We start from the raw sequence: 27,770 nt of genomic DNA, 5'->3' as shown, positions 1-27,770 counted from the left end.
CCCTTCAGACTTGACTGGAAATGACCCACTTTTTTTTTGTTTGTTTGTTTGTTTTGTAACATCTATGTTCATACGTTCAGCTTTGAGCTAAAATTTTCAATTTCGCAAAGAAACGTGGGTCCTGTATGTTATACCTGTTTAAAAATACCCCAGATAATGACTCAAAAAGTAGTTTTGGTTGGAAGAGAACCTTAAAGATTGTCTGGTTCCAACCCCTGCTCCATGGGCAAGGATGCCAACCATCTGTGTCCTTGTTGTAATACAAAGAAATGAAGATACTGGTAAGATAAAGAAAACCCTGGTGCAGTTACAGGAGTATCAGGACAGAAGAAAGAACAGAGTGATACAGGCAAAAATTTCATCAGTCACTTTTCCAAAGATGTGAAATCAGATATTACCAACTTGAAATTTAACTTGCCAACTTGAAGTTTAACTGCAGATTTCCTGATCAAACTTAGCAATGAAACAACTTAAACCCCAAATGATTCCCAAAAGAAAATTTAAATAAAATAAATAATGGGTGTTGAAAACAAGCGCTTTAAGCACTGTCAACAAATTGCAAAATTTGAACAAAATCTAATGTACTTCTGGAATTCCTAAACATTGTTTGCCTTTCCTCTTCCTAGAAGCATTCCATAATAACAGGAATTGCATAAATAATATGTCTTGTTGATTTCTTGTGGTTGATACATGAAGAAATTGTCCCAATGTCCAGCTCAGAGCTCCTTTTCTGCCACATCAACCAAGCATTCCTTGACTTGCTGTGGCTTGGCATGCAGAATGGCTGAATGCTGAAGCCTTTTTAATAACTTGGTGCAGAGATAAGCATCAGATCCCCTCCAGCCTCCTCATTCACAAAGTAAAACAAAACCAAGCCCAGCTTCCAGCGTTTCCACATGACTCATGTTTTCTACCTGCTTTGCTGCTCTCTGGATCTCCTTCAGCTTATTGACTCCTTGTTTTAAAGCACTTGCTGTAAAATTTGGCCCAGTACTTCAGGTGATACCTGATTAGTCCTCTGACACACTGGCTACTTGACTTAATTTTGATTATCAGACTTTTGCTAATTATACTGTGAAGGTGTTTGCATTTTTTCCTGGTGGATGCATCTATAAAGAAGCTGTGCCACACCCTTGTTGTGCAGAATTTGGTTCTACTCTTTTCTTCATTTCAGACAGAGTGTTTGTCTAATATTTGTCAGAGTGACCTGCATGTTTTGAGAAGACCCTAGTGTGGTTTTGCCATGGTTTAAGCCTTTGCCTGAGCTGTTTGGCTCAGCTCCTCCTTTGTGAGCTCCTCCTTTGCACGATGCCAAACAGCTGTGAAGAGTTCACATGACTTTTATCCCCCACATCTGATGGCACCAGCACTCTCTGACAGCCCTTTTGGCAGACAGTGTCTCCTACAAGGTGTTAATAATCTGTGTGTCAGATAATTCACCCATTTTATGGGCTGTGGTGGGGAAGTCAGCACAAATGCAGAGGTGCTGAACAGTCAGACCCACAGTGGAAAGTTTCTGGGCCACAGTTCCTGGGTTCTTTTTGAGACAGAGCAATAGCTCTGGGGTCACTTGAGGATTACTTTATTAAATCCAGTTGAGCCATGCACTTTGTGACAAATCCCACAGCCATACTGTGGATATGACACGAGAGTCAGTGGTGGCGCAGGCGGTGTGTGGGGATGAAATTTGCTGCAGCAGGTTGGTGGCAGTGCTTTGCAGAAGGTTGGCTTGTCCTGACATTGACCACTTCCAGTGCAATTCTGCTTGGTTTCATTTGATATTTTGTTATTGGAAAGATGGGGTCTTTTAAAGTTCTTTTAAAGGAGTTTCTCAACTGGAGTTATGCTTTCTCTTATGGTATGCCAGCTTAGGGAAGAGATACTCCAGGTAAGGCATTATAATACTGCCAAAATGAAATAGTCAAGTGTTTCTTCAGCATCTCCCATGGGTGATTTGAAATGTTACTAGAGCACATAGTGAGAACATCAGTGGAGCCATCTGCAGTACTCTGAAGGATGTAATGGATTACCAATGGTTTTGCATTGGCAAAAAGGCATGTATTCCAAATAAACGGACTTTTTTTTCCACTTGAAGTGCTGGTATTGGTATTTATAATGATTTCAGTAGTTCAGCTTGTGAACAGGGACAGAAATGTATTTGTATAGTAACAAAAGTGAGACTTTGTTCCAGTGGGAGTCACTCTGCTCAATAATGATTTTTTTTTTTTTTTACTAAAAAGTATTGTAGCAAATGGAGAACAATGAAATTCAGTTTACAGGCACTTCCAAAGAAAACCATAATACAACTGAAAAATCAGCTATTTAGGGAACATGCAGGAATACTGAGATGTAAACCAGCTTATGTTTAGAGCTTGATTCTTAAATTTTTCATGTCACCGGGTAACACTAAGCAATTATTTTATATCCTGCCAAGAACCCAACATCAAAAACTCTTAAGTGATAAATTAGTACCCTGATATGGAAAATGAATCTGCTTGTAGTAAATATGTATATGATTCAGGAGTAACTGTTTAGCTTACTCTGTGACAAAACACAGCTAAGAATGAATCTTCCAGGGGAATGTCAAACTGCTCATTTTATAATTTTTAAAAATTATTTTATTTGATTAATTTTTGATTCATTTGATTTTTTTATTTAATTTAATCTGATTAATCTAATGTATTAATTGATTTTGATGATTTTGATTAAATACACAGTTACTACATCCTAATTTCAAGTTTGTCTTCATAATTCTAGGGAAAAAAAATTACTACCAGGATCAGTGATCCATAGTGTTTTTTGAAGACTTAAATAACTGAAAACCCTTTGCCAACTTTGTGAACAATTTGCACTGGAGTTTTTCACCTCTCTGAAGGGCAGCTGGAGTCTGGTGGGGGTTCTGAGACACGAGTTAAAATGCAGGAAATTCCAATTATAGGTGGCAGGGAAGGAGAGGGCCAGAAGGGCTGTAGTACTGGAAGAGGTTTCCTTGGAGTATCTTTGGGGGTGTCCAACTGGACCTGGCCTTGGGGAGCCCACCTAGTTAGGTCTGCACTGAGCTTTGGGCTAGAACACCTCTGGAGGCCTCTTTTGCAAATTGTTTCCTACTTCTGTGATTCCTAGGTAAAAAGATGGCACCTAAAAAAAAATAAAAATTCTCTGCCACGGTCTGAGCATTTGTGGATCAAATGGATTCTTGCCTAATTCCAGTTTTGGAAAACTTGAGTTTAAATAAATGATGAAGTGGATTGTAGTTGTTTTCTGAAGGCTGTCAGGATCACGTTGTGTTTTCTAGCCCCTGGAAGGGCGTTCATCTTGATGTGAAAATTGCCTGTAATTATTTTACTTACAGGATCTTAACCTGTAGGATCTTAACCTGTAGTGACATATTAGAAAGCAGTTGTCTCACTGAGGAATCAGCTGCTTTACGAAACAGATGGGAACCTGCCGATGAGCATGGAGAAATAAATACAGCCTGCAAAGCCCCAAGCCATGGGGCAGAGGGTTAAAATGTTCTTAGAGGTGCCCGTTCTTCTTTATTCCAGTTGGATAGAATTATACTTAAAAATAGCACTTAAGTAACTTGGGATTTTGTTTGGGAGTTTCTTTTTTATCTCCTTTTATATCACATTAAGTTAATGCCTTTAGACTATTTTATTGCACCCTATGGAAAAGCAGACACTCAACTTTTGAACTGTTGAACCCTTCCTTCAATAACAATCAAAAGTTGTTGATCTTGCGATCCTGATTATCCTTTTGTGGCAGCAAATGGGTTTGGAAGTTCCTTTTGGAAGTTCCTTTCTCATCTTCTGAATTAAGGATTAAAAAAAAAACCCTAAAAAAAATTGTATCTGAGAGCAGTGTATGTTTTGAGTTTTCTATCAGAAAATAACAGTTGCCAGTCAATATCAAGGTTATGTTTGGTGAAAAGTTCCCCAGTAACTGCTTTGGGTAAAATTAAGAGAAAGAAGCATTTTCAGTGCCAATGTTGTATTTATGCATTCAGTTCAGGGGTTTCTAAAAATAAAAGGAGCCATTTATACCTAAGGGGTAAGTTATTCTTAGGTTGGAGTATGTTTATACACATGTAAAATGTGTAATGTGTATATGTCATGCTAAGTTTGCATAAACATTTTCAGGGTGAACTTTTCAGAGAAGAATTACAATAGCTGTTCAAATATAAACATGCTCTAAGAGACTTCTACACCACTGAATCCAATTGCATGGTGTTATAAGCCACTGCATAATTTAATCTCCTCCCCTGTGCTCTATCTTAAAAGTAATTAGGAGTTCTATATGCAGTGCTCCAGCTATTCCACAGTCTAATTTTTCATTATATGAAACTTTTTAAAAATTTCCAGTTAAAGCAGTTACCTAATTTAATTTTAATTGAAGAAAATTAAGTAATAGTTTATTAATATCTCTTAGCTCTTTTCTCTCCTTGGCATTTTAAAACACTTGCTGTAGAATATTGGCATCTATTCTTGCCCTTCTTTTTTGTATGCAAAACAAGTCTGAGGGTTTTTAATCTTTTCATAATCTTTCACTTCTGCTCATCCTGTTCAAGCTCCTCTGTGCCAGTTCCACTCTGAGCTGTTCTGTTTTAGACAAGGCTCCTGTAATGTCATACCAAACTCTGGATGAAGTCCTGCTATTCTATTTTAAATACTTCTCTATTCCAATTGAGACTTCTGGCTTGCATATTGTAGGGTTTTGTTTCCCTTTTCACAGCTGTTTACTGTCCATATGGCAAACTGAAGCTTGCTGCTTCTTTTCTTCATGCTTATGTGCAGGTGATGAGCTTTCAGCTCAGGCAAGGGGTTTTTTTCAGTTTTTCAGGGTTTTTTAACATATTTGGAGCTCATCACATTTCTCTTTGGTCATCTTTTAGGAACTTTGCCCTCCTTTACTGGGGCACATGCAACAAATTTAGCTGGACTGGCGCTTCCCCTTCTAGGCTAGAAACTTGCTGCAAATATTTTTTGTTTGTTTGTTTATGGAATTATAAGGATTATACCTCATGATGCTTTAGGTGGGGTTATGCAACAGCTTCTTTTCTCATGTCTGCCACACTTTTATACTTCCAGATCACTACTTCTATGTGGTGTCTTTATGGTATCTTGTTAACTGTTGATTATGAGCCTGTTTCCTTAACATGCATATTTGGTAGAGCTGACTCACAGCTTTTTTTTTTCCCCACAGAATGTTGTCTTATTCACAAATGGGGTGCTTTTTTGTTCTTTTTTTTTTTTTCCCAGTGTGTCTCAATTGAATATATTTTCCCATTAGAGAGAATCAGAGCAGTAATTTAAAATTGTATGTGTACTTTCAGGAGCAAATATTATTCAATTGAAAGTTCTCTTACTTCTCCAAATACTTACAGCTTCAGACTTTATGTTGTAATCTGCAGTGGCAAGTAATTAGACTGCATGTAGTCTCTGTGCAGAAAAAAATAACATTGTTGAGAGTAGGGTATTTCAGTAAAAAAATTATTATTATTTCTGATATTGACTTAAAAGATAATGTGCACAATTTCTGGATGTTCATTTTATAGGAGGGAAGTTCATTTGAATGCAGCATTTCATGGCTTGTATGAAGTAAAAATGTCAGAGCGGGAAACACTGAATGTCAGGATAGATTGTCACTGGTGAGATGCATTTAAATTTCCCAGCTCTTATTACAAGGCACTTAATAAATGAAGTAACATTGAGACTTTAATATAGAATTGTCTGTATAATTCTATGTGGATGCTAACTGGTGGTGTCCAAGATGCTCGTGGCTCCTGAACAAACTGGTTTTATTTTTATGATTGCTTTCTGAAATTGACATTTTTAAACTAGAAAAGGGTCAGGGTCACTGGGGAAGTGAATGGCTGCCAACTTGTGTTTTAGGACAGTATTTTCAATCAAAAGCATTCTTAGAGTTGGTAATGTATAATAATAATCTTTTTTGTGCCCTTGGTAGTTTTCCAAAATTTAATTTCCAAAATTTAATGCTTACTGTTGTAACTGAGGTTTTCTTGAGGGATATACCTAACTTTGCATACGCAGGATTTGGAAATCATGACTCTGTGGAGGTTTTCGTTTGATGAACAAGTCATTTTTTTTTTTACTTGTAAAAAAATACTTTACAATATTTTACACATATCTTTTCACTATGCAGATACGTGTTACAATCTTTAGCAGGATTATATTATTATACATGTTATAATCTTGAGTAGGGTTATATTATTATACATGTTATAACCTTTAGTAGTATTATATTATTATACATATTATAACCTTTAGCAGGATTATATTATTATAATGTTATAATCTTTAGTAGAATTACATTATTATACGTTATAATCTTTAGTAGGATTACATTATTATACATGCTATAATCTTTAGTAGGATTAAGCACATTACTTTCTTCCCAAGATTGGATTGCAATGTTCTGAGAAACAAATAGAGATTTAATTTTGATTTTAAAGTGTTTCATACTTTGGAGCAGTTTTCAGAGTTGGTAAATACAGATGTAACAAGTGCAATTTAACAAGGTAAAGTTGTGTAGAGAGTGAGTAGTGGAAGCAAAGCAATCTTCTGGTGTGGATTTTCTGCCTGGTTATAGGGGTCACTCTGATCTCATTTTAGATGATCTCACCAGTGCAGTGCCACAAGGATATGTGGGTGCAGCATGCAACTTAATTATTCATCAGTTATCAGAATAAGCCAGTATATTGGTGGGTGGCATGATTTTTGGTGGCTGTTTGGTGAATTTCTGGTGGATTTTTTGTTGATTTTTTGTTGATTTTTCGTTGATTCTTGATTGTTGATTTTAGGCTATGTTACCTAATAAAGGAAAAATGAAGGGTTTTTTTTTCCTGGAGAACTGCAGAACCCCACAAGGCAGCAGGTGGAAAGACATGGAGTGAAGTGGTGTGGCAAAACATGTCAGGTTCACTTGTGTGGGCAGTGAGCTGACCAGAGACAGGTGAAACACTGGGCTTGTCCTGGGAGCCTTAATGCATGGTGATGCTCACTGCTGGGTAGAAGAGCATGCTAAAAGCCACTGGGAAAGGAATAGAGAACTAAATACTGACTGTTGGCCTGTCTTTTAAACCCATGATGTGATTGAATTTGTAATTTTATGCAGAGCTCATGTTGCCTTGTCTGGACAAGGGTGAGACCTGGTGTGAGCCAAGGCACAGGAGAGTGAACTGCAATTGTGGCTGAGTGATGCCCCATTTCCCTGCTGTCCTAATTTGCTTTCCTCTTGTGTTCTGCCTCTCTGATTTCTCCTCCCCACAATTAGGAGCATGGGATGCTGTCCAAGTGACAGGCAGAGAGTTTAGTGCTTGAGGTGAGAGTCAATTCCAATTGTAGATGTGTTCTGCTACGGCTCAGCTTAGAAAAGAAGAACAGGAAGGAAGAAAAAGTTACTTGTTTCATCTGTAATAAATGAATTCTTGATGCTGGATGTATTTATCCTCGGTGTTCTGAGGTTTAAGTACTCTTTCAAACAAGGAAATGTTTTGTCAAAGAAAGGATAGTTAATTAATTGTGGTGGTGTGAGGTCCCTGGGACAAGGTGAAAGATGAGAATTTGACTCCATGTTCTCAGAAGGCTGACTTATTATTTTATGATATTATATTAAAAGAAATGCTATACTAAAACTATACTAAAGAAAGAGAAAGGAGACGTCAGGAGGACAGAAAAGAATGATAATAAAAACCCATGACAGACTCAAAGAGTCCAACATAGCTGGACTGGGATTGGTCATTAAATGAAAACAATTTCACATGCTGGGTAAACAGTTCTCCAAATCACATTGCAAAGCAGCAAAACAGGGACAAGCTGAAGCTTCCCAGGAGAAGAAATCCTGGTGAAGGGATTTTTCAGAAAATATCACTGCGACCAACTACTGATTTAAGTAAGACAGAAACATATTCAGAAACTGAAATGTTGCAGTGGGGGACAGCAGGTACTAGAGGAATACACTTTTTTTTGTTCATTTAACACATGAGACAAAACTGAGGCAAGTTCTTGTCTTTTTAAACTATAACATATGGTATTTTGCTCGTTTACATACCTGATCACAATTAGTCAGTAATTGATCAGTAAAGCTGATTGAGTGATAAATCTGGGTTTGTGCCTTGTCTCCAGTCTGCAACACTCAATACAGTTTTCTCAGATTCCTCTCAAACTGTGTGTTAACCCTGGAACAAAAGAGATCTGCCCCTTTCCTGCATGTTGGAAAAAATTCTGTCTACAATGCTTGTTGCTACAGATTTTAATGTTCTTACATTCATGGACTGAAACGTGTTCATATACAACTTTTATGTTCCTGCTGTTAATTTGTACCTTTCAACCTGCTGCTGTACATCCAGAATTTCTTTCTGTTTTCTACTAGCTTTTGGTAACTAATATAAACAGAACCTTCCTTCCTTCCTTCCTTCCTCTTTTCCTTTCCTTTCCTTTCCTTTCCTTTCCTTTCCTTTCCTTTTCCTTTTTCCTTTCCTTTCCTTTTTCCTTTTTCCTTTTTCCTTTTTCCTTTTTCCTTTTTCCTTTTTCCTTTTTCCTTTTTCCTTTTTCCTTTCCTTTCCTTTTCCTTTCCTTTCCTTTCCTTTCCTTCCTTTCCTTCCCTCCCTCCCTCCCTCCCTCCTTCCTGTAGCAGCATTGCTTTTGAGTTCAATTAAGTACCATTGTGTCTCTAGTGAAATTGTGAGTTCATGTGGGGGTTGTTGTGGACTGGAGAGACAGTTTTTATCCAGCTGTCTTTTAAGATGCCAGTAGAAAAAGAATATCATTATGAATAAGATTGATCAACTCTAAGAAAACTTGCTTTGCTGTGTTTTCTTACAGTGAAAAAATAATCTTAGAACTCGAGCGATGAGTTGGATATTCACCTTTTAAAAGTGTTTGTGCAAACTGTCAGCAGAAAGGTCCACCAAAACTTCTTGCAGTAATTGTTGAAGTGGTAGTAGTTTATAAGGAGAGGTGAAAGAACAGGCAGATTCATCTGGTTTGTGCTGGGGTGGTTAAAATTGGCAATAAAGCTGAGGGGGGTCACTGAGTGTTTGTGAGTCTTGAGGTGGTGATGATGATAACTGAGCTGTTCCTGCTTATGGCCACAGCCAAACTGAGATCCCAATGAAATCCCCAATGGAAACCAGAGAAATCAGGACTTTTCTGAACTGTTGTGTCCTATGAGTGACAAGCAGATCATTCTGACAGCTTGGTTTTCTTTGCACATCTCCATGATGGCAGCGTATTATGTGTGCTACAAATATTATGTAGTAAAGGTGTCACTCATAATGATGATATATATTTTATAGCAAAGGCTTTAATGGCTAGATGGAATTGCATGAAGTTTGCTCTTATTATGCAGCAAAACTTTGCGTTACTTAGGAAACTAAAAAATACTTTTTTTTTTTCAAATTTTGGTGAGCTGTGTAATTTTGAAATTTGCCTCCATTGTCTTTTTCTGTTAGTCTTTTGTGTTCCCAGAAAAAGGAAATGAATTGCCTCCTTAACCTGTAATTTAGCAGGACATATTGTTCATTATGAACTTAAATTTTCATACTTATTTTAATGAGATTGAGTATACGTGCTGTGGAAGTTGTCTAATATGGCCAGATTTTGGATTTATACTCAATGGAAACCATCTCTGATGTTTGTTCTTTTGGTTTACAAATTATATCATTTCCTTTAGGTGGAACAGTGTCTTCTCCAGCAGTTTTTGCTGCAATTATGTTAATGGACAGAACAGTGGAGCCCAGACTTCATATAGAAATTGAAATGAGCATTTAAACAATGAGCAGTCTGTTTGGAGCAGGTGTGCTTGAGAGGTTGTTACAAACTGCTGACACTAAACCTCTAAATTAAGTTTTGGGCTTATTTGGTGCCAATGGCAGAGGAGGAGTGAAGGGTGGCATCACTTTGCAGAAGGTGGCAGAGGAAGGAGAAGGGGAAGTTTTCCTGGGAGCTGCAGGAGAAGCACTGAAGCACGGAATAACCAGGTCCATGAGGTTGGTGTCAGAAGGACACACAGCTGGCAAGAGGAAGCACAGAAAGGCACTCCTGGGATAGCATTTCTGACAGTGTAAGGTGCTCAGTGCTCTACAAGTCCATACAAAAAGGGGGGATTGTTTTTTGTTGGGATTTTTTTGGCATGATGTCTTCAGGTTATATGGAGAGAGAGGCAGCTGACTTTGCAAATGCATACATGCCTTTTAAATGTTCTCTGCTCTTAAGTGGGAATACAGGGTAAGTAAAAGTTGACCAATTTAAAAATACTTAAAATGGCATTTCAGGGATTCTCAGACAGAGTAAAGTTATCATTGTAGCCCTCAAATTTGAAAATCTAAACTTGGTTCTATGGAAATTGCTTTTTATGTACATTTCTTCCAGTTTTCAGGCCTTTGTTAACCAGTGGCTGAGATTTCAGTTTGTCATTTTGTTGCACAAAAGACAGCCTAGAGTGAGTTGTTAGTTCTCAAGTAGCTACTGGGCTTTCCATAGATCTGTAATTTATTTTTATAGAAAACTAGAAATGTGATGACACAGGTGGTTTATAAGGTGATAGATGCCAAATTTTTTGTTTCACTTTTTTTCTTGGTGCTGTGGCTTCACCCTGGCCAGATGCCAGGCACCCACAAAAGCCACTCACACCTCTCTGCAGCTGGACAGAGGAGAGAAAATTTAACAAAGGGTTCATGGATTGAGATAAGAACAAGGAGAAATTATCTGGGCACCTCTGCCACGGGCCGGGGGTGGATTTCTGCATCCCCCCCTGGATCTCTGCATCTCCCTCTGTCCCCTGTGGATCCCTGCATCCCCCCCTGGGTCTCTGCATCCCCAGGGGCTGTGGGTGGATCCCTGTATCCCCCTGGGTCTCTGCATCCCCCCTGGATCCCCAGGGGCTGCAAGGGCTCAGCTGCTTCACCCTGCTCATCGCCAGGGTCTGCAGAGGAATCCCAGCTCTGCCCCCGGAGCACCTCCTGCCCCTCCTTCCCCACTGCCCCTGATGTCTCCAGGTTCTTTCCCTCTCGTGTTCTCACCTCCTCCTCCTCTTCTCTGGATTTGATTTCTTCTTCACTCTGTTATCCCAGAGGCATTCCCAGCATCTGTCCCTGTCCCAGCCTTGGCCAGCAGCAGGTCCATCCTCTGAGCCAGCAGGGACTGGCTCTGCTGGGCATGGGGGAGGCTTCAGCAGCTTCTCACAGGAGCCACCTCTGTGCCCCCCACTGCCCAAACCAGGCCATGCAAACCAATACACTTGGCAGGCGTGAAAACCGTGCCAAATTTCCATTTCATAAAGGCAACGTAAAGATTTTTGCAGTTTTCAGGTACACTTTTTGAGAGGGACGTTGCACTGAGGTGCAGTAACACGCCACAGTTCCCAGGCAGGAGCACTGGAACTTCCTGGGATTGATGGCTGGAATAGTTCACATTTGCCTCTGGGTGTGCCTGGGGCAGTGCAGCCAGGAGTGAAAATGCCAGCTGTGGGTGACCTCAGCCGGGTCAGGCAGTGTCACACCAGGTGTGTGCCCGTGTCCTCAGCACAGCTGGGGCTGCTCAGCCCCCCGATGGCAATCCCAGTGCAGTCACTGCATCCAAGCACCACGCTGGGCTCCCTGTTTGGTGTGCAGTGCCAAGAGCTGGCTGGAAAGCTTGGTTTTCTCTTCTCCTGGAGAAGCCATTTGTTCTGCTCGGGTGAAATGCAGTTTTCACTGCTGACAAGGGATGGGCGTGTGTTTATACACTGAATTTTTAAGTGGAGCAATAGTGAAACATCAGGAGCAAGTGTTATTATGTATACATTAAAAAATGCTGAAGCACCATCAAAGCATCACTGTACATCTCTGTGTAATTACTTGAACGATTGATGTCATGTCAATGTCTGTGGCAATCAAGAGCAATTAGATGAGAGAAAAGATTCCGTTTATTTTGTTGAAACTGTGTTAATGCTTTACTTTTTTTTTTTTGCTGTGTGGATCCCTGTCAGCTGAGTAAAATGAGAAATAAATATTTTTATAAAGCATTGCAGAATATCAGAGATTAACTGAAACCTGCAGAGCCTGAAATACTTTAGGAGACGTTGAATTCTTTCTCATTCTGCTCTTTCCTGTGCTTGAGAAGTGTGGATCAAGCCCTGTCTAGCAGAATTACTATGCTATGTGTCACAATATAATAAAATACTGTGTTATGACCTGAACAAAGGACCTGAACCCAAGGTTCTGTAATATTTTCCAACTATGTTATTTCCCAAGAATTCTTCAAGCTTCTGAAGTTGTTGCACAGGAAAATCTATTAAGGCCCCACAACCTTAGTTGCTGTGAGTAACTTTTATTTCTTTTTAAAGTAGGCCAGGTTGTCCATATTCCCAGTGTTCTTTTGGAATCTTACATACATTTTTCTTGTAGAATGTCAAGGTTACTAAAGAGGGAGTGGACATGTTGAATATTTTGAGAAGTTAGAGATTGCTTGTCTGTAGCTGTTGGGACTTTGCTGAAAAATTGCCATGCTGTTACCCCATACACACCCCCCAACATGAGAGCTAATATGACAGGTATTTTCTGCTTGCTTACATCCTCAGACCATGGTTTCTGAAATTGTCTCAGCTCTCTATGTGGTATCTTCAAACCATTAAATATTAAACCCTACAAGTCTTGTTTCTCCTTTTATAAGAGAGGAGCTAAAAGCTCTTTGTAGTTTTTTTTGTTTGTAAAACATTCTGAATATATAAAATGCTGCTCAAGTACTAAGTTTAAATCTTTTCTCTTAAGCAAGGCAACTTGGTTTAGTCACATTTTAACCTTCTAAGACTGCCTAAAATGATTACAGGGACCCATTGTAGTCATGGTGGCTTTCCAAGGTGTCAGCAGTGGTGAAAATCCCCATTCAGCTCTCTGGTGTTTGGGTGTGCTCTCTCCTCCCAGGTTCTCAGAACTATAAGCTTGGCTGTTTTTCTTGGTCTTTACCTTCCCTGGTTTACCTTGCCTGCTTTTTTCCACTGAGCATTGGTTTTGCAATAAATCAAGACAAGAAAGGGTAATAGATTTTCACATGAGGTAAGTATGTCACAGAACATAAACCCTCTCTTGAGCAAAGAAAACATTGGAAAGCTGAAAAAGAAAGTGGCAAGAATTCTGCACACCTAGGTGGAGCAGAAGGTATGTGACTGTAGGAAATAAAGGTTTTTAACCATAGTTTAAGAGTTCATTATTTATTATTTATTTGAGAGTTTTCTGGAAAGTGGATTTACAGATCACATAAATAAAAACCTGAATTCAAAAGGAAGTTGAGGTGAAATTAAGAATATTTTGAGAAATCCTGTGTGTAACAGGCAGGTTTTATTTAAATATAGGCATAAAGAATGGTAGACTAGGGGAGAGTTTCTTTGTCTTCTAACAAATGTTCTGAACTCTTGGTAAAATATTTTATTTCAAATAAATGTGTCATGCTTAATCTAGTAGATTAGGCCTTTTCATCACTGTCATCATTACTATCTGACCAAAAAAAGAGTTGAGATTTCTGTTTCCTTTCATAAGGTGATAAATCTTTCATTGCTGTGCACTTGGTTTGATTAATGGAAGGGTATGAGATAGCCAAGATGCTTAAAACTGTCTTCTGTTCCACAGAGGAACAGGAACCCAGAGAGCTGGCCTGAACCTTGTAATACAGTCATTACAACCTCATTAAAAACAGCTGGTTTTAGTGAGAATTTATAAATCATTTATTAATATTCTATTATTTTATATTAAAATATTTTATATTCTATATTATAATAAATCATAATTTATAATCACCAGGTTTCCTGTGCCCATCATTGGTACACACAAGGCAGTGCATAACAAAAGACATTTTATACAGAATATGTAATTCCACACAGCTGAAAGACTGACATCGAATGTCAACTTAATCATTTCTCCATCTTTTTTTTATTTTATTTGCAAGCTCCAGATTTTTTTCCAGCTGAAGCATCTCTATCAAAGACTAAATTTCTACTCACTCAAAATTTACTTATTTTTTTTAATTAATCTTTTATAATCACAAAAGTTTGGCAGATCACAAATCAAAAGCTGTCACAAACATCTTAGCTATCCACATATTTATGACTTGTTTAAAGAAATGTAAGAAAACTTCTAGCAATAAATAAATAATGTTCAGAGTAATTTTTCAGATGGGTTGGCAGAGCACTACTTCAGAGCCCTGACATGGATTACTGGCTGCTGGGGAACTGGACAATGGCAATTTATAGTTTTATCCAGGTCTCGTTTAATTTTCATCTCCCACATATGGAATTTTAAAGTTCATTCATTTGCATGAGTCAGGAAGGTAGAAACACTGCCCAGTTGGAAAAATAGTATGCATTTTCAAGGAAATTCCCTCATTGTACTGGGGAGGAAATACAATCTCAAAACTATCTAAGTGTGTAGCTTAAATTGGTTTAATGACTGAAGTGGATCATTGTGCTTTTCAGGAGCTGTCAGTTCTTATTGTGCTGAGTAGCTGTGTTCAGTTGTGGGCTGGACAGAAACCAATTCCAGATTGTGTGTTCCATCGTGCTATCCCTGGTGGACATTGTCCATTCACACTGTTTCCCAGGTTCTGTGCTGGGTTTACTGGGTGGGTTTGTTCTGCTCTAATGAGGAGAGCCTTGTGTTAGCTGAGTGTTCTTCCATGTGGTTGGATTCATAAGGGTCTTCCTTTTAATGGAGCTTTTCCTCTCCACATGGAGGCAGTGGCTTCCAGAAATGTGTTCTGTTTTTCAGGTACTGCTTAAAAATGCAGTAATTTGTTGATTAGTCTTGCTAAGTCTGTGAAATCCGTTTAGACTTTGAGAGACAGATAAAATAAATTGTGTAATTGTAAGCCACCTTATATATAGGCAAAACCCAGAAGTTTGGGATTAGATATCCAAGAGAGCAATGGGAACCTGAGAGATGATGGAATCCCAGGGTAGCCTGAGCTGGAGCAGACTCACCAGGATCACTGAGTCCAGGACACCCCAGGAATTCGACCCTGTGCCTGAGAGCATTGTCCAGCACTGGTTGAGCTCTGTGTGGTTGGACACACACGTGTGCCCAAGGTGTGTTCTCCCTTGCCATTCCTCTTTTCCTTGTCAGCGTGGGAACATTTAGAAACAACCATTCTGAATCCAAGAAAGAGCAGTAAGCACAAAAGTGCATGTTAAACCACTCTCTGCAGTGATCAGGTGCCTAAATCCAATATGCACTAAAGGGTTTTACCTGCTTGAGATTGAGTGCACCTCATTCTCCCAGTTATTTTTAAAATGACAAAAGCCACTAAAACATGTTTGGTCCCATGGCAGGAACTTGGAATTGTTTTCCTGCTGGGTAAATATTAACCACAAGGTTGTGCCCTCTTGTTCCATTTTGTCTGCTTCTCTAGATCTTTTCTTTCTTTTCTGCACCTTGGCCTTGCTTTATTAAGGGCCCTGCTGGGCAGGACAGGTACTTCAGTAGTCAGGACATTCCTGCTGAAGGTGTCCTCTTGAGTTCCTGCGCACTGAAAAAAATTAAATTTTAGTCAGTTTTCCATTTCTTTAAGATAAAGCAGGAAGAGAGTAAAGAGTTAAAGCTGAAGTAGCCACTGAGGGATGTTCTGGACCAGTTTTCAATCTTGGCATATGAAAAGACATAAACTATTACTTTGGGAATAGCCCTATTGTTTCTGAGACAAATTGAGTGCTATTATCTAATTCCTGCTGTGCAAGGGGGAGAGATGGCGTTGTTGTAACTAAACTTGGGGCTATTCATTTGTTCCTTTCTTACAGGAACCAGCTTCAGCCTCTCCTGGGAAGGTTCAGCCAGTCAGAGGCTTTGTTAATCTCATCTGGGGTTGAGCCAGGCACTCTGGATGGAGTTCTCCTGGATGCTGGCTGTTCTTCCATGCAGTTAGACACACCTGAAAGAGGCTTCTCCCTGCAGAAGGATGGGCCCTTGGACATGAGGATGGATCATGACAGGTACACTATAACAGAACATTTCTTCTTGAACCTCAAAAACTGGCTGCTCTGCAACCCCAGTGCGTTTCCTTTCCTCTTAAAATGGAGAATCCTTATCCTCAAACCACATCTGATACTGCATGAATGTCCTGGCTGTCTTTTGCCAAAAAGCTTTTTTCTGTCTAAGTGCTCAGCCCTGGTTGTTGTCTTTGCCTTCTCTGAGATGAGGGGAACGTTCCAGTGGTGAGTGATGAAACCAGTAATGTTTTATTAACTGCACCTTTAAATGGTAGCATTTTTGGAGTGTGTGGTGCACAGTTACAGGAGCATCTCTCTTTCAGAGGCCTGTTATTTCCACAGTTTCTCTGCCTGTACTTGATCTGCAGGCTCACAACTTCTTGCTGCAGTTCCTTTCCTTTTCTGCCACACTTGCTGTTTGTGGAAACTTCACTTCTCTCAGCAAAGGAGCAGTGTCCCTCTTTTGTGCAACGGCCGTTTGATCCAGTTTCTTCTCTGTGAAGGGAACATCATAAAAATAAATAAATAAAATCCTCTTCATTTTATCTGCTAGCTTAAATCAGATAGCCACATTGCTTTTAGCATGCTAGTGGGACGTTGTCTTCCATGCCCATGTGTTTGTTGTAAGTTCTGCTTAGCAAAATTAAAAGCTTCCTTTCTCTTTGTGTAGGAGGCACATCAGGCTTACTTAATTGTCAAATTAATGGTTACTGAGTAAATCACCTGTATTTAAATTTGGATTGGTGTTCAGTACTTTCTAGAGCATGATAATTTCCACTTATGCAGTGTTTTTCATCTTCAGACAACCTGATGTATTTCTGCAGCACTCTGCTCTTTACATGAGTAACCAAAGATCTGTCTTGTCTGGGTGATGGCTGTAATTGCATGACACATTACATGACAGGCAATTTTTTCTTGGTGTTTTGATGAACGTAGTGTCTTAAATGCCATTTGTTCTTTCATTGCCCACAAGAGCCAATGGGAAGCCTCAATTTCTAAGGAATTAGCTTACCATATTAATGCTAAATTTTAACACAGCAAATTTCATGACACTTGCTTTTTCTGGTCTTGTGCAAAATGCTCCCATGGTTCTCCTGGGATTCAGTCCTCAGATTCCAGGAATCTGAACTCCAGGCTTACGTGTAATTCGGATGCATCATGAGAAAGCAAACACAGAACAAGAGCCTCAGAACAAAGGGTACCTGAGGCATAACAAAAGCCTTACGCTGTGGTTGTTGCTATGATACTACATGCCTCCAAGTTTTTTCATCTTTTGTAAAATACTGCAGGGGACTAAAAAATGCCTGAAAGCCAAGAGAATTTAGAAGAGAATTTATTAGGTAGTTTGTATGGTTTCTCTGATTAGTAAACCCACAGATGATGTTCATAAAATACCCTGAACTATTTCAGTAGCCAAGTGACAGAGATGTAAATACATAGATTGAAGGTTTACTCTGTTTAAATTTGTAGTGAGTCCTGTAGTTTATATGACTAGGTCATTTCTATTATCTCAGGAGAGTATTTCTATATAAATTCTTATGCCTTTTAGTGAAATGTTTAATTATCTTCATTAGCAATTGTTTTCATAGCAGGAGATTTGAAATAAAAGATTCTTGAAATCAGTTCTGGCTAGAAAACAACATATGATGCAAGGTGGCTGAAATGAACCCATAAGAGGCAAGTTTATATTCTAAATCTGGCTGAAGAGAAAGGTCACACATAATTTCCATCCTAGCACGATACTGGAATATATTTATTCTTAATTTAACATTACTTTTCACTAAAAGGCCTAAGAATCTATATAGAAATGCTCTCCTGAAATAAAGAAATGACCTAGTCATATAAACTACAGGACTCACTACAATTTAAACAGTGTAAGCCTTCAATCTATGTATCTATATCTCTGTCACTTGGCTACTGAAATAATTCTGGGTATTTTACGAACATCATCTGTGGGTTTACTAATCAGAGAAAACATACAATAAATTCTTTATTCTAAACTATTAAGCATAGTTTATGATAACACTTGGAAGTTAAAACTGTTCTAACTGAAGTTAGGGAGCAAACTCCACCTAGACCAGCGAGAGAAAGGGATGTAAAAGGCACAAGCATGATTTATAACACTTGGAAGTTAAAACTGTTCTAATTGAAGTTGAGGAACAAACTCCACTTAGACCAGTGAGAGAAAGGGGTTTAAAAGGGACAAGCATGGTTTATAACAGCACTTGGAAGTTAAAACTGTTCTAACTGAAGTTAGGGAGCAAACTCCACCTAGACCAGCGAGAGAAAGGGGTTTAAGAGGCACAAGCATGGTTTATAACAGTGCTTGAAAATTAAAACTGTTCTAACTGAAGTTGAGGAACAAACTCCACCTAGACCAGTGAGAAAAGGGGATTTAAAAGGCAGAAGCATGGTTTATAACAACACTTGGAAGTTAAAACTGTTCTAACTGGAGTTAGGGAGCAAACTGCACCGAGACCAGCGAGAGAAGGGGATGTAGAAGGCGCGAGCTGTTTCCACAGCTCTGCCCTCTCCAATGTGCACCCCTCCCAGGCAGTGTGCAGTGTGTGTGTGTGTGTGTGTGTGGCTCCATGGAAGCTCACCTCTGGTGGATGGCAGCTGACCTCAGGGCACTAATTGGACTAATTGGCTGCTGTGTGTGCAGGTGCCCTGGCATGGCCACGGCCGCGGATGTGGTGAACGCGCTGGACCGGCGGGCGCTGGCGGCAGTGCTGAGCGCGTACGGCGAGGAGAGGCACGCCAGGAGGATCGCCTCTGCCATCGTGCAGGCACGCAGCATCTACCCCATCACCAGCACCAGGCAGCTGGCATGCATCGTGGCAGGTACCCTCATTAATTCTGCACAGGAGGGAAGGAAATATTAATCCCCGCCAAGTCCCAGAGGGATCTATTTGTACTTGGAGTGGCGCAGAGTCTAATCCTGCCCCTTCTGCTCTGATGTCAGCTCTCTTCTTTTTTTTCTTTTTTTTTTTTTTTTTTATTTTAATTTGACAATTAGTTCAATAATAGATTTAACATGAAGTGATTTATCATTTCAAGCACCACAGAATGACAGCAGCCTTGGGTATTCTTTATCCTGGCTATTGATCCTTTCAAATACCAGAGATGTCATATCTGTCCTAGTTTTAAGTGTCTGTATTTTAATATTTTAAGGGTAGGTACCATGGCAGTTTCCAATTACCAGTAAAATCAGATCATTTCTGTCTTTTTTAAAGAATCAGGAAGCACAAAGCAATACATGGCTTGCTTCAACTTGTGCGTGCCAACTAGATCAGCCTGAAGAGACTATTGAAACACTTCATCTTCCTTGCTCCTCACTGTAAACAGCTGGAAGAAAATGCAGTTAGGCAGGAGCAGCGCTTGCATCAAGAACCTTTATGTTTGTTTTCTCAAGTAAAAATTTTCATAAGACACGAATCCTGTTCATTACCATAATAGGTAGCATCAGGATGTTTTTGGTTTTTTTTACCCAAATGATGAAAATCACTACATCTTGTCACACATAAGTCTAAACTGCTGACTTTGAATACAGACCTTTAAAATTCTAATCCAAATTTAACATTTGCTAAAGAACAGTGTAAAATATTTTATCGGTATTCCTGAAGACTATTAAAAATTTCATGGTATTCTTAAAAATTTGTATTACTTAAACTGGAAGTCTAAGGCACTTAAATTTAATGATGGAGAAATCTGAAAGTCTGGATTTGTAGAAGTCAGTCAGATTAGCCCAGTCAACCAAGGCTCAAAGTTTAGCTGATATGATAAAAGAACCTGAAGACACTGCTTGCTGTTGTAAGCCCCTGCTGTAAATACAGTGAATATAACCAATCTTAAAAAAAAATAAAAATAAAAGAGACAAAGCACTATGAGGCTTTCATAAACTTTTAAATTTTTAATGTCATCATTAGCAATATCCTGAAATAACAATTGTGAGCTTTGTCATATATATTCCATGCTTTTTGAAAAAGTGTTGACAAGACAATGTACTACCCCTGAGCTGGAAACAACTGTCTCACTGTGTTAAAAATATAACATATGGCACACAAGCAACTCAGTAATTCTGAAATAATTTGTGGTGCCGTAGCTGAAAGTAAAGGAATGAAAATACAGCTGTATGCAAGAGAGCAATTGGAGATCCCTTCATGTTTAATGTGCTGCATGTGAGCCAGCAGTTGATGTTCCCTTGCTGTGACCATGAGAAGGACTTTTTTTTGTCCTCACTTTAAATTCCCTGCTATGTTTGAAGAGCTTCTTGATCCACAAGTCAGGTATGCATCAGGTAGTGTACATGCCAAAAACAATGAGTCCAGCACACATCTGCCAAGACAATAAATATGTATGTTTGGTGTGCTTTTCTGGGAGCACACAAATAATTATAACAATTTTAGAGCTGTTACACTGATCCCTGTTTGCATAAAACTTCCTCCAGTTTTAATTTGGTTTATCCAGTAAGGAAGCACTGTGATGGATCCTATCAGTTTTTGAACTGATTAAGAAAACTTCAAGGAAATTCTTCATAATTATGATATATTTTGATTCATTTATCATCTGTAATTAACATATATTCTTACATGGAATTATATTGGTGAAGTTAAGCTAGAGCTACAGTGCCAGACACCACAGCTACAGGAACCTCTTGATGACACAGTCCAAAAAAACACTCATTAATTCAGGACTTGACCAGAGTAAGATTTATGACCTGTTGGTTAAATGTTATGTCTTTTTAAAAATAAAATATTAATTTGAATAATAAAATCTTACATTTTAGATTTTGCAGATTCTCTGCAAGCCTGATTCTCTTCCAGAGCAGGGTCATCATTTTTGCCTGGTCTAGGAATCAGAACACAAGCAAAACAACCTAGCCAATGAAGCTGGGTGTCAGCATATGAGAATCTGTGTAGTGCCTGTATTTCTTTCTCCTCTTATTGATTACTGTGGATTCAGATGTTCCAGAGCTCCCAAGTTTCATCTTAAGGTCCAGCTGATCATCAGAATCACAGTGAATCTAGACTTGGACTAACCTGAGCTTGGAAAATTTAATTTCTTTTGATAGAAGGCTAGATTTCTGGTCTTTCCAACCACCCCCTGAAAGCTTAGAACACGTGTTGCAGTTCCTAATCCATTGGGAGATTGTCTTGGTTTGGAAAGACAGGAGTCTGCTAAGGAAGGCAGGAGCCTCCCCTGAAATGGAGAATGTAAACCCTCCCCACCCCTCCGAATTGCTATAAATTTAAATTAAGGGGCTCTCAGGCAAAGATATGGGAGCAGGAAATAACAGTTCTTTAATAGGGAAGGAAAAAAAATAAAAGGATAAAATAAACAATGCAGTCCACTAGAACAACACTGACAGAGTCAGAACCCAACCTGACACCCTGTGGGTCAGGGTGTTGGTAGCAGTCCCATTGGAAATGTGGCTGCAGTCGTGGAAGAGGCAGCTGCTGTTCCTCTGGGAAATCCAGTGGAGAAAGCCATGCTGGTGTCTAAAAAACCTCTGGATTATATCCAGGTAGGAATGCTTTGCTCCTCCCTCTGGGCGGAGCATCTCACAATGGGATGTGATAGTTCTTATCTGTCATGCAGTGACATTCAATAGTCTGTTATCAGCAGAGGTCCCCTCCCGAGGAAGGTGTGAATGTGGTCACTCAAAGAGAGAAATAAGGCAAACTGCCCACTTGACAAAGGTAATCTGCCATACAGAGGGTAATTGAAAACATCTTGCATTGCAATCTTCAACAGAGATAAAAGTGAAGGATGTAGTTTAAAAAAAAAACCAAGGAAACAAAACAGCATTGAAAATTTTGTCTTCCTCCTGGTGTTTATAAATATTATCCAAAAGGCTTCTGATCTGGTTAAATAAGATCTCTAGGAGCTGTGGAATCTGCAGTAGGAGGAGTTTGGGGAACAGCATCTTTTCCTGCAGCACGGTGGAACTCTTCTCGCTGTTTGTAATTTTCACAGAGCTGTTTGCAGCATTGAGTGCTCAGTAAATACTGAAAATCATTAGTTCTTAGCTGAAGAGTAGTGAATAGATGTGTGAAAGTTGATTAAGAAGCACTTCCTCGTGTCTTTTGTTGTACCTCATTGAGCTGTTTGGAAATACTAGGTCTGACTGCATGTGCAGTTAAAAATGGTGAAATTTTTTAGGATGTAATTTTCATATGCTTTTCCTGTACAACTAATGGTCTATTTTGATTTCTTTTCAGGGGGCAATATACCTTTTTTATCTATTAATTTTTGTTCAAAATTTATTTTTTCTGAGCATTATTTAGGTACATAATCTATGAACAAACAATTTTGAGATCGTGTGATCATCTGGCCTTAACTTGAAAGGAGTTGATGATGACATGTTAAAAAAATTTTCAAAGTTTAAAGAGAACTTTAATTGGTGAAGTCAATTTCTTTCAGACTGGCTCACTTCTACAGGCTTTAATTATCAGTTTGGAATCTGTAATATTGCCTGCATTTCAGCTGGGTGAGAATTAGCACTGTGCTGAGGGAGCCCGGACAAAAGGACATTGGTTGCGTCACAGCAACTTATTAAATGCAGTGCTAATTCAACAGGCGAATTCCTGCCAACAGGTGCAGGCTCTGAATTCATTCTTACACTCTCCCACTCCCTCACACTCTGGGGACTTGGATAGTTCCTATTGACAGGCACAGCACACTGCTAATTCCATTCACAAGCTTTTCAAATTTCAATACGTTTCAACGTGAGAGCCTATTAGATTTTTTTAAAGTGTAAGTATCATCAGGGCATCCTGAAACTAAAAATGGGTATTTCTCTCACTGGGATTCCAAAGCAGTCATCTAGCCAGAAGCATGGTGTTTTTATGAATGAAATTCACTTTACAAACTTCCCATACAGATTTTTTTTTAATTTTTAAAATGTTTTTGTGCATTGAACAGCCAGTTACCAGGAAGGAATTTCTTTAAATGTCTTGGTAACTGGAGGGGCCTGGGTGAGAAGTGATGTGCCTGAGCAGAAAGCACAAATAGATTTTGATTTAATTGAACTAGAGGAGTAAGAGCGATAGGGGAATTTTTCACCTGTGGAACAGATCAGAATCTATTACCTTGGCTAAAAAGCTGAAGACGAGTGTGACAGAAATTACATTTAATATATAATAATAACCAGATTAGAATACCGAGAGATTACCTTTATGAGTTAATCCCAGCCTTTGACAGTAGACCAGTAAGTCTTTGAACATGTAAACAGTTTGATTTTGGGTTTAGTCTGGGAGGTTTTGGTTCCATAAAACTGCAAAGCGGCTGCATTTCTTTACCAATTTCCTGAATACTAGTATTCTGTACTTTATTATAGGAGCTGCAGTGCTCTTTGTGTGTGTTCAACTGAGGCATGTAAGGTTGTGTTATACTTACAGAATATATCTGGCTTTACTTAATTTTTCTTCAGTGTGTGATAAATTATTCATGGTAATAAATTAATGTCAGAGTTAATTGTCATAGAAGTTTATTGTAGGAGGAAACTGCACTCAACAGTCATGGCAGGATTAGTGGAAGAACCTCCCAAAGACCTGTTAGTGTCCTAGTCGTGCTAATTGCCTCAGTGTCATTGTTCTTTTATTCATCTGTTCAGCATTGCAGTTGCAAAATATCAGTGTTGATGAGCAGACCAATGAAAACCTGCCCAGATATCAGCATACTATGTCCATTTACATTTTTACAAAGCCGTTTGAAGTTGAATTTAGATGGATAGGATGGTTTCGGTTGGAAGGGGCTTTAAAGCCCATGCAGTTCCAACTGCCCTGCCATGGACAGGGACACCTTCCTCTGGACCAAGTTGCTCCAAGCCTTGTCCAGCCTGGACTTGGACATTTGCAGGAAAGGGGAATCTACAGAGCAACCTGTTCCAGTGCCTCCCCACCCACCAAGGGAAGAATTTCTTCTAATCTGATTCATTCCATAGTTGTGAGCATCCTACCCGTGCTGGTGGCTGTTACTGGACCTTTAAACAAAGTTGTGTTTATTTTGCCTAGCACAACATTCCTTTATGCTATCAGACAGTTCTCATCACACACAGCTGGCACTCAGTGGCTGTTCCAAGGGCTCCATTTTCAAAGAACCCATTTTTAGGTGTGCAAAGAGACATGGAAACAGAGGCCGTGCCAGTAGGCACGAGCTTGGTGTCAGTTTATTGGGATTCCTCATGCTCTGTGGTTTTTAGCTCTCCTTTTAGTTGAGGTCTCTCATCCAAATGAGCTTTGTGACCTCATCAATGAGAGCACACATTCTGTTTGTGATTCATGGTCAGTACAGAAGGTTATGTTCTCAGGGACAGGAATTACATTGACCAGCTAGTGTAGCTTTTTCTGGAGTTGGTAAATGATGGAGAACCCTCACTCCTGCAGGCTGCATCTATTTACTGTTTTGTGAGACAGCTTCAGGCCACAAATTCACATGCACTCCTTGGCTGGGACAAGTCAATCCTGTTGCCACTTTCTGTCTTGAAGCATTCAGACTATAAGGATTGGAAGTAGCCACAGCTACAACGGGGTCTCTTCAGTGAATTTAGGAGGTGTTGGCTTTGGAGATCAGAGGAGGAAGGTAGGTAGGAAAATCAATTATATAGAAACATATCTTAGGGACATAGCATATGTGATAATAGCTGTGTTAATAACAACTGACTTTTAAAATCCCATTATTTTCCTTTGTCTTTGCTGAAGACTGAGATTGCTTTTGTGTTTGTGAAATTCTTTATGAACACCGAAGCTTTCTGACATAAGTGAAATCTTATCTTTAAAACTCTCAAGAATTGCACTTATAAATTCTTCTGTGTGCGCCTCTCATGGGTAATGATATCTCTATTAATTTTTTTCAATCACCCATGCAAATTTGAATTTAGACAACTAGTTTCAGAGGTACAGTATTCCCCTCTTTCACTTCACTCTGTAGAATATCAGTTACTTGATTGTGAGCTGTGTTTACTTCAAACTCTTTGCTTCATTATGTTGTAACTTAGCACTGACATGAAATTGGGGCATTCTAATGCATACACACCAATTGCATTGCCTCTTGTTTAGAAAAATAACTGTCCACTTATGTGTTAGCATGATTTGTTCAATTTATCTTTACCAGACTCCTGTGGTCACTTAGGTAATAGATTATAAATTTACTCAAGTTTCACAGATATTGCACTTTAGTTCCTCTGATCCATCAAATCAGGCTTCTCTAGCTTTTTGTTCTCTATCCATATAATGAAAGTTCAAGCTTAAAATACATTAAATATCGATATATTAAAATTTCTATCAAAATTTCGGTCTCTGTAAAAACTTGTTTGACTCATAAGAATTTTGAGGAAAGGAAGAGGGAGTTTTGTGCATCTAATTAAAAAAATATTTAATCTGGTGATTTTAGGACTGACAAACCTTGACACATTCTGTGTCAAACCTTGACACGTGCTGTGTAGGCATGTGAAAACACAGCAGTGTCAGCTGCATTTTCTAAATTTCTCAAGGAGTTTTTGTGAACATTTGAAGAAACACACATGTAGTGTTCAACAATTTTTATTTCCAAACAAGGATACCTCTTTTAAACTTCAGGTAGTTCATTGAAAGATGGTTATTGCCAGGTAGACATTGTCTTCAGCCTGTGAAGAAATGCAGTTACCTGGATGCCACAGGTAAGATTGTGTCCATTGTACATTTTTTTTTTTCCTTAAAAGTGTAACACAACCACAAATTCCAAACTGACATTGATTACACTGAGCTGTAAAGTGAGACTTGTCTGTCCTATCCTTTTTTCTCTTTATCTGGATTTCAGCCATTATTTTTTAGTTTAAATTGGTGATGCTTTTGGAGAAGGAACTTCTCTAAAAGATTCTAGGGAAAAAACTCAACCACAAAGCATCTTAGTTTAATAAAGATTTATTACAAAGAAGGAAGCTCACTACTCAAGGTTCAGTTTTGACTGTGCTTTCCTTTAAAGTCATCTTGCACGAGTGGATGTCAAGATGTAGAAGTATTAAGTTATTAACATGCATATTTTAAAATGTGTGACAGGTGCTTTTCCAGCATCAGCACTCTACGCACGGAAGGACTTGCTTCAGAGACCTGTGCATGTTGCTACTAAAACTTTCCAAGGCCTGAGGATATTTGTGAATGATGAGCTCCATGAACTCTTGATAGGGCTGAAGACAGCTGAGAAGTTCCTGAGGCCTGGAGGTCGCCTTGTAGCCCTGTCCTTTCACTCCCTGGAAGATCGAATCATCAAACGTTTCCTTCATGGCATTGACATGACAGAGAAACACAACCTTGGCTCAAAGCAGAAGATCAGACAGGCTCTGAAAAATGCCTCCAGAGGAGAAGACGCACAAGGATCTCCCTGTGGAAAATCCAACTCCAAGTGGATTTCTATACAGAAAAAAGTTCTCACACCTCAGGCCAAGGATATTCAAACAAACCCAAGAGGAAGGTCGGCCAAGCTAAGAGCTGCTATTAAACTCTAAACCAAAATATATGATTACATGATTGTATCATTTCCTGAAATTCTGTTTTCCAGAATGCTAATTGGACAGATATTGCCAAACAAAAAATACAAGGAAGGCTGTGAGAAAACACTTCTTTCTTACCTTTGTGCTTCTTTGTGCTTTGGTTAGGAAGCAGTATAGAGCATGAAAATGTAAACTAAATGCATATAAGTGGGTGTCACTAATTATACAAAAAAGACACCTTTTTTTAAAAGAGCATCAAACACCAATTTTATAAAATTGGCAGGTTTGATGCATTTATAGTATTCCCTTAGATTAATTTCAAGATCCTGGCATCTAAATTCAGTAGCTAATTGAGACATATTTTTATGGGAGTGGATTTCACACACCTGATTCAGATGTCTGCTTTAGTCTAGAGTAAGTTTAAACTCACCTAAGAATTTTTGATATATCTGTTTGTGTATCCCAGCTAACTTGTTGCATGAATGCCATTGGGACAAAAGGTAATTCTGAAATAAACTGACATCAGCATCAGCGTCTGTCCAGGAATTTGTAAATGGAATCTTAGCTTTTTTAAAGTAAGTATTTATGTCTGAGTGATCACCTGGTTGTTTAATGATAAATAATCAATGTATCTTGGGGGTGAAAAAAGGGTTATTAAAAATCCACTGTTGGCACTTGGATGCTACAGTAAAGCAGTCAGATTTGTACTTGATCATCTGACTTTCTTCCTGCAGCCATAACTCCTGTGCACAGATCCTCTACAACTTTTAGGTGCTGATGGAATTATAATTAACCCATCAAAAAAGCAATGTTGTGGGTCTTATGAAGTATTCTTCTTTGCTTGTGATCATTTATTGAGAGGTAAGTATTAAATTATTTTAGGAAAAGCCGACTCTTAACACTAGCTTTTTGTTTGAGTGCTATACTCAGCTGTAGAACATTCAGCATAATTTCTTGTTTAGTTACTATGAATTAAATTTAGTTAGGGGTTTATATTTTATCTTAAGAGACCACTGGTTTTCTAGTTTTATTTGCTACAAATGAGTGGAAAATAGTACAAGTTTCAACTTCTTTGACCTCTGACTCATCTCTTCAGGAAAAAGTCTTAATTTAGATAATCAAATTGGAACAAGGATTTAATTTGTGATGTCTGAAACTTGATTGGTAGAATAAAAAAAAATACTATTTCTGACTCAGCTAAACGACCACTACACTGGTTCCTGAGCAACTGACTGGATCATTCTGAACTTGACTTTCACCAAGCATCCTCTTTGTGTTGATGTAAATGATGACTTCCTGGTGGTTTTTTGGGTCATACTGACACAAG

The 27,770-nt window shown here is 38.8% G+C and overlaps 1 protein-coding gene across 4 annotated transcripts in view; it reads left to right on the top strand.

The window, feature by feature from the left end:
- The window catches only part of METTL15 (methyltransferase like 15), an 80,014-nt gene extending 52,562 nt beyond the window's left edge, over positions 1 to 27,452 (top strand). For 3 of the 4 annotated variants that reach the window (XM_030950371.1, XM_030950372.1, XM_030950370.1), the window contains 3 exons: positions 15,784 to 15,975; positions 18,638 to 18,816; positions 26,013 to 27,076. In XM_030950371.1, the coding sequence (XP_030806231.1) occupies positions 15,899 to 15,975; positions 18,638 to 18,816; positions 26,013 to 26,458 (702 nt within the window). In that variant the 5' untranslated portion in view covers positions 15,784 to 15,898 and the 3' untranslated portion in view covers positions 26,459 to 27,076. Of the gene's footprint in view, positions 1 to 15,783; positions 15,976 to 18,637; positions 18,817 to 26,012; positions 27,077 to 27,177 lie in introns of those variants that run through there. The other variant, XR_004060801.1, reaches the window with a different exon arrangement.
- The last annotated feature ends 318 nt before the right edge of the window (positions 27,453 to 27,770 follow it).

The sequence above is a fragment of the Camarhynchus parvulus genome, chromosome 5, assembly GCF_901933205.1.
Source record: "Camarhynchus parvulus chromosome 5, STF_HiC, whole genome shotgun sequence".
Classification (NCBI taxonomy): Eukaryota; Metazoa; Chordata; class Aves; order Passeriformes; family Thraupidae; genus Camarhynchus; species Camarhynchus parvulus.
The sequence above is the reverse complement of the archived record's forward strand: the minus strand, read 5'-3'. Positions and strand labels throughout refer to the sequence as shown.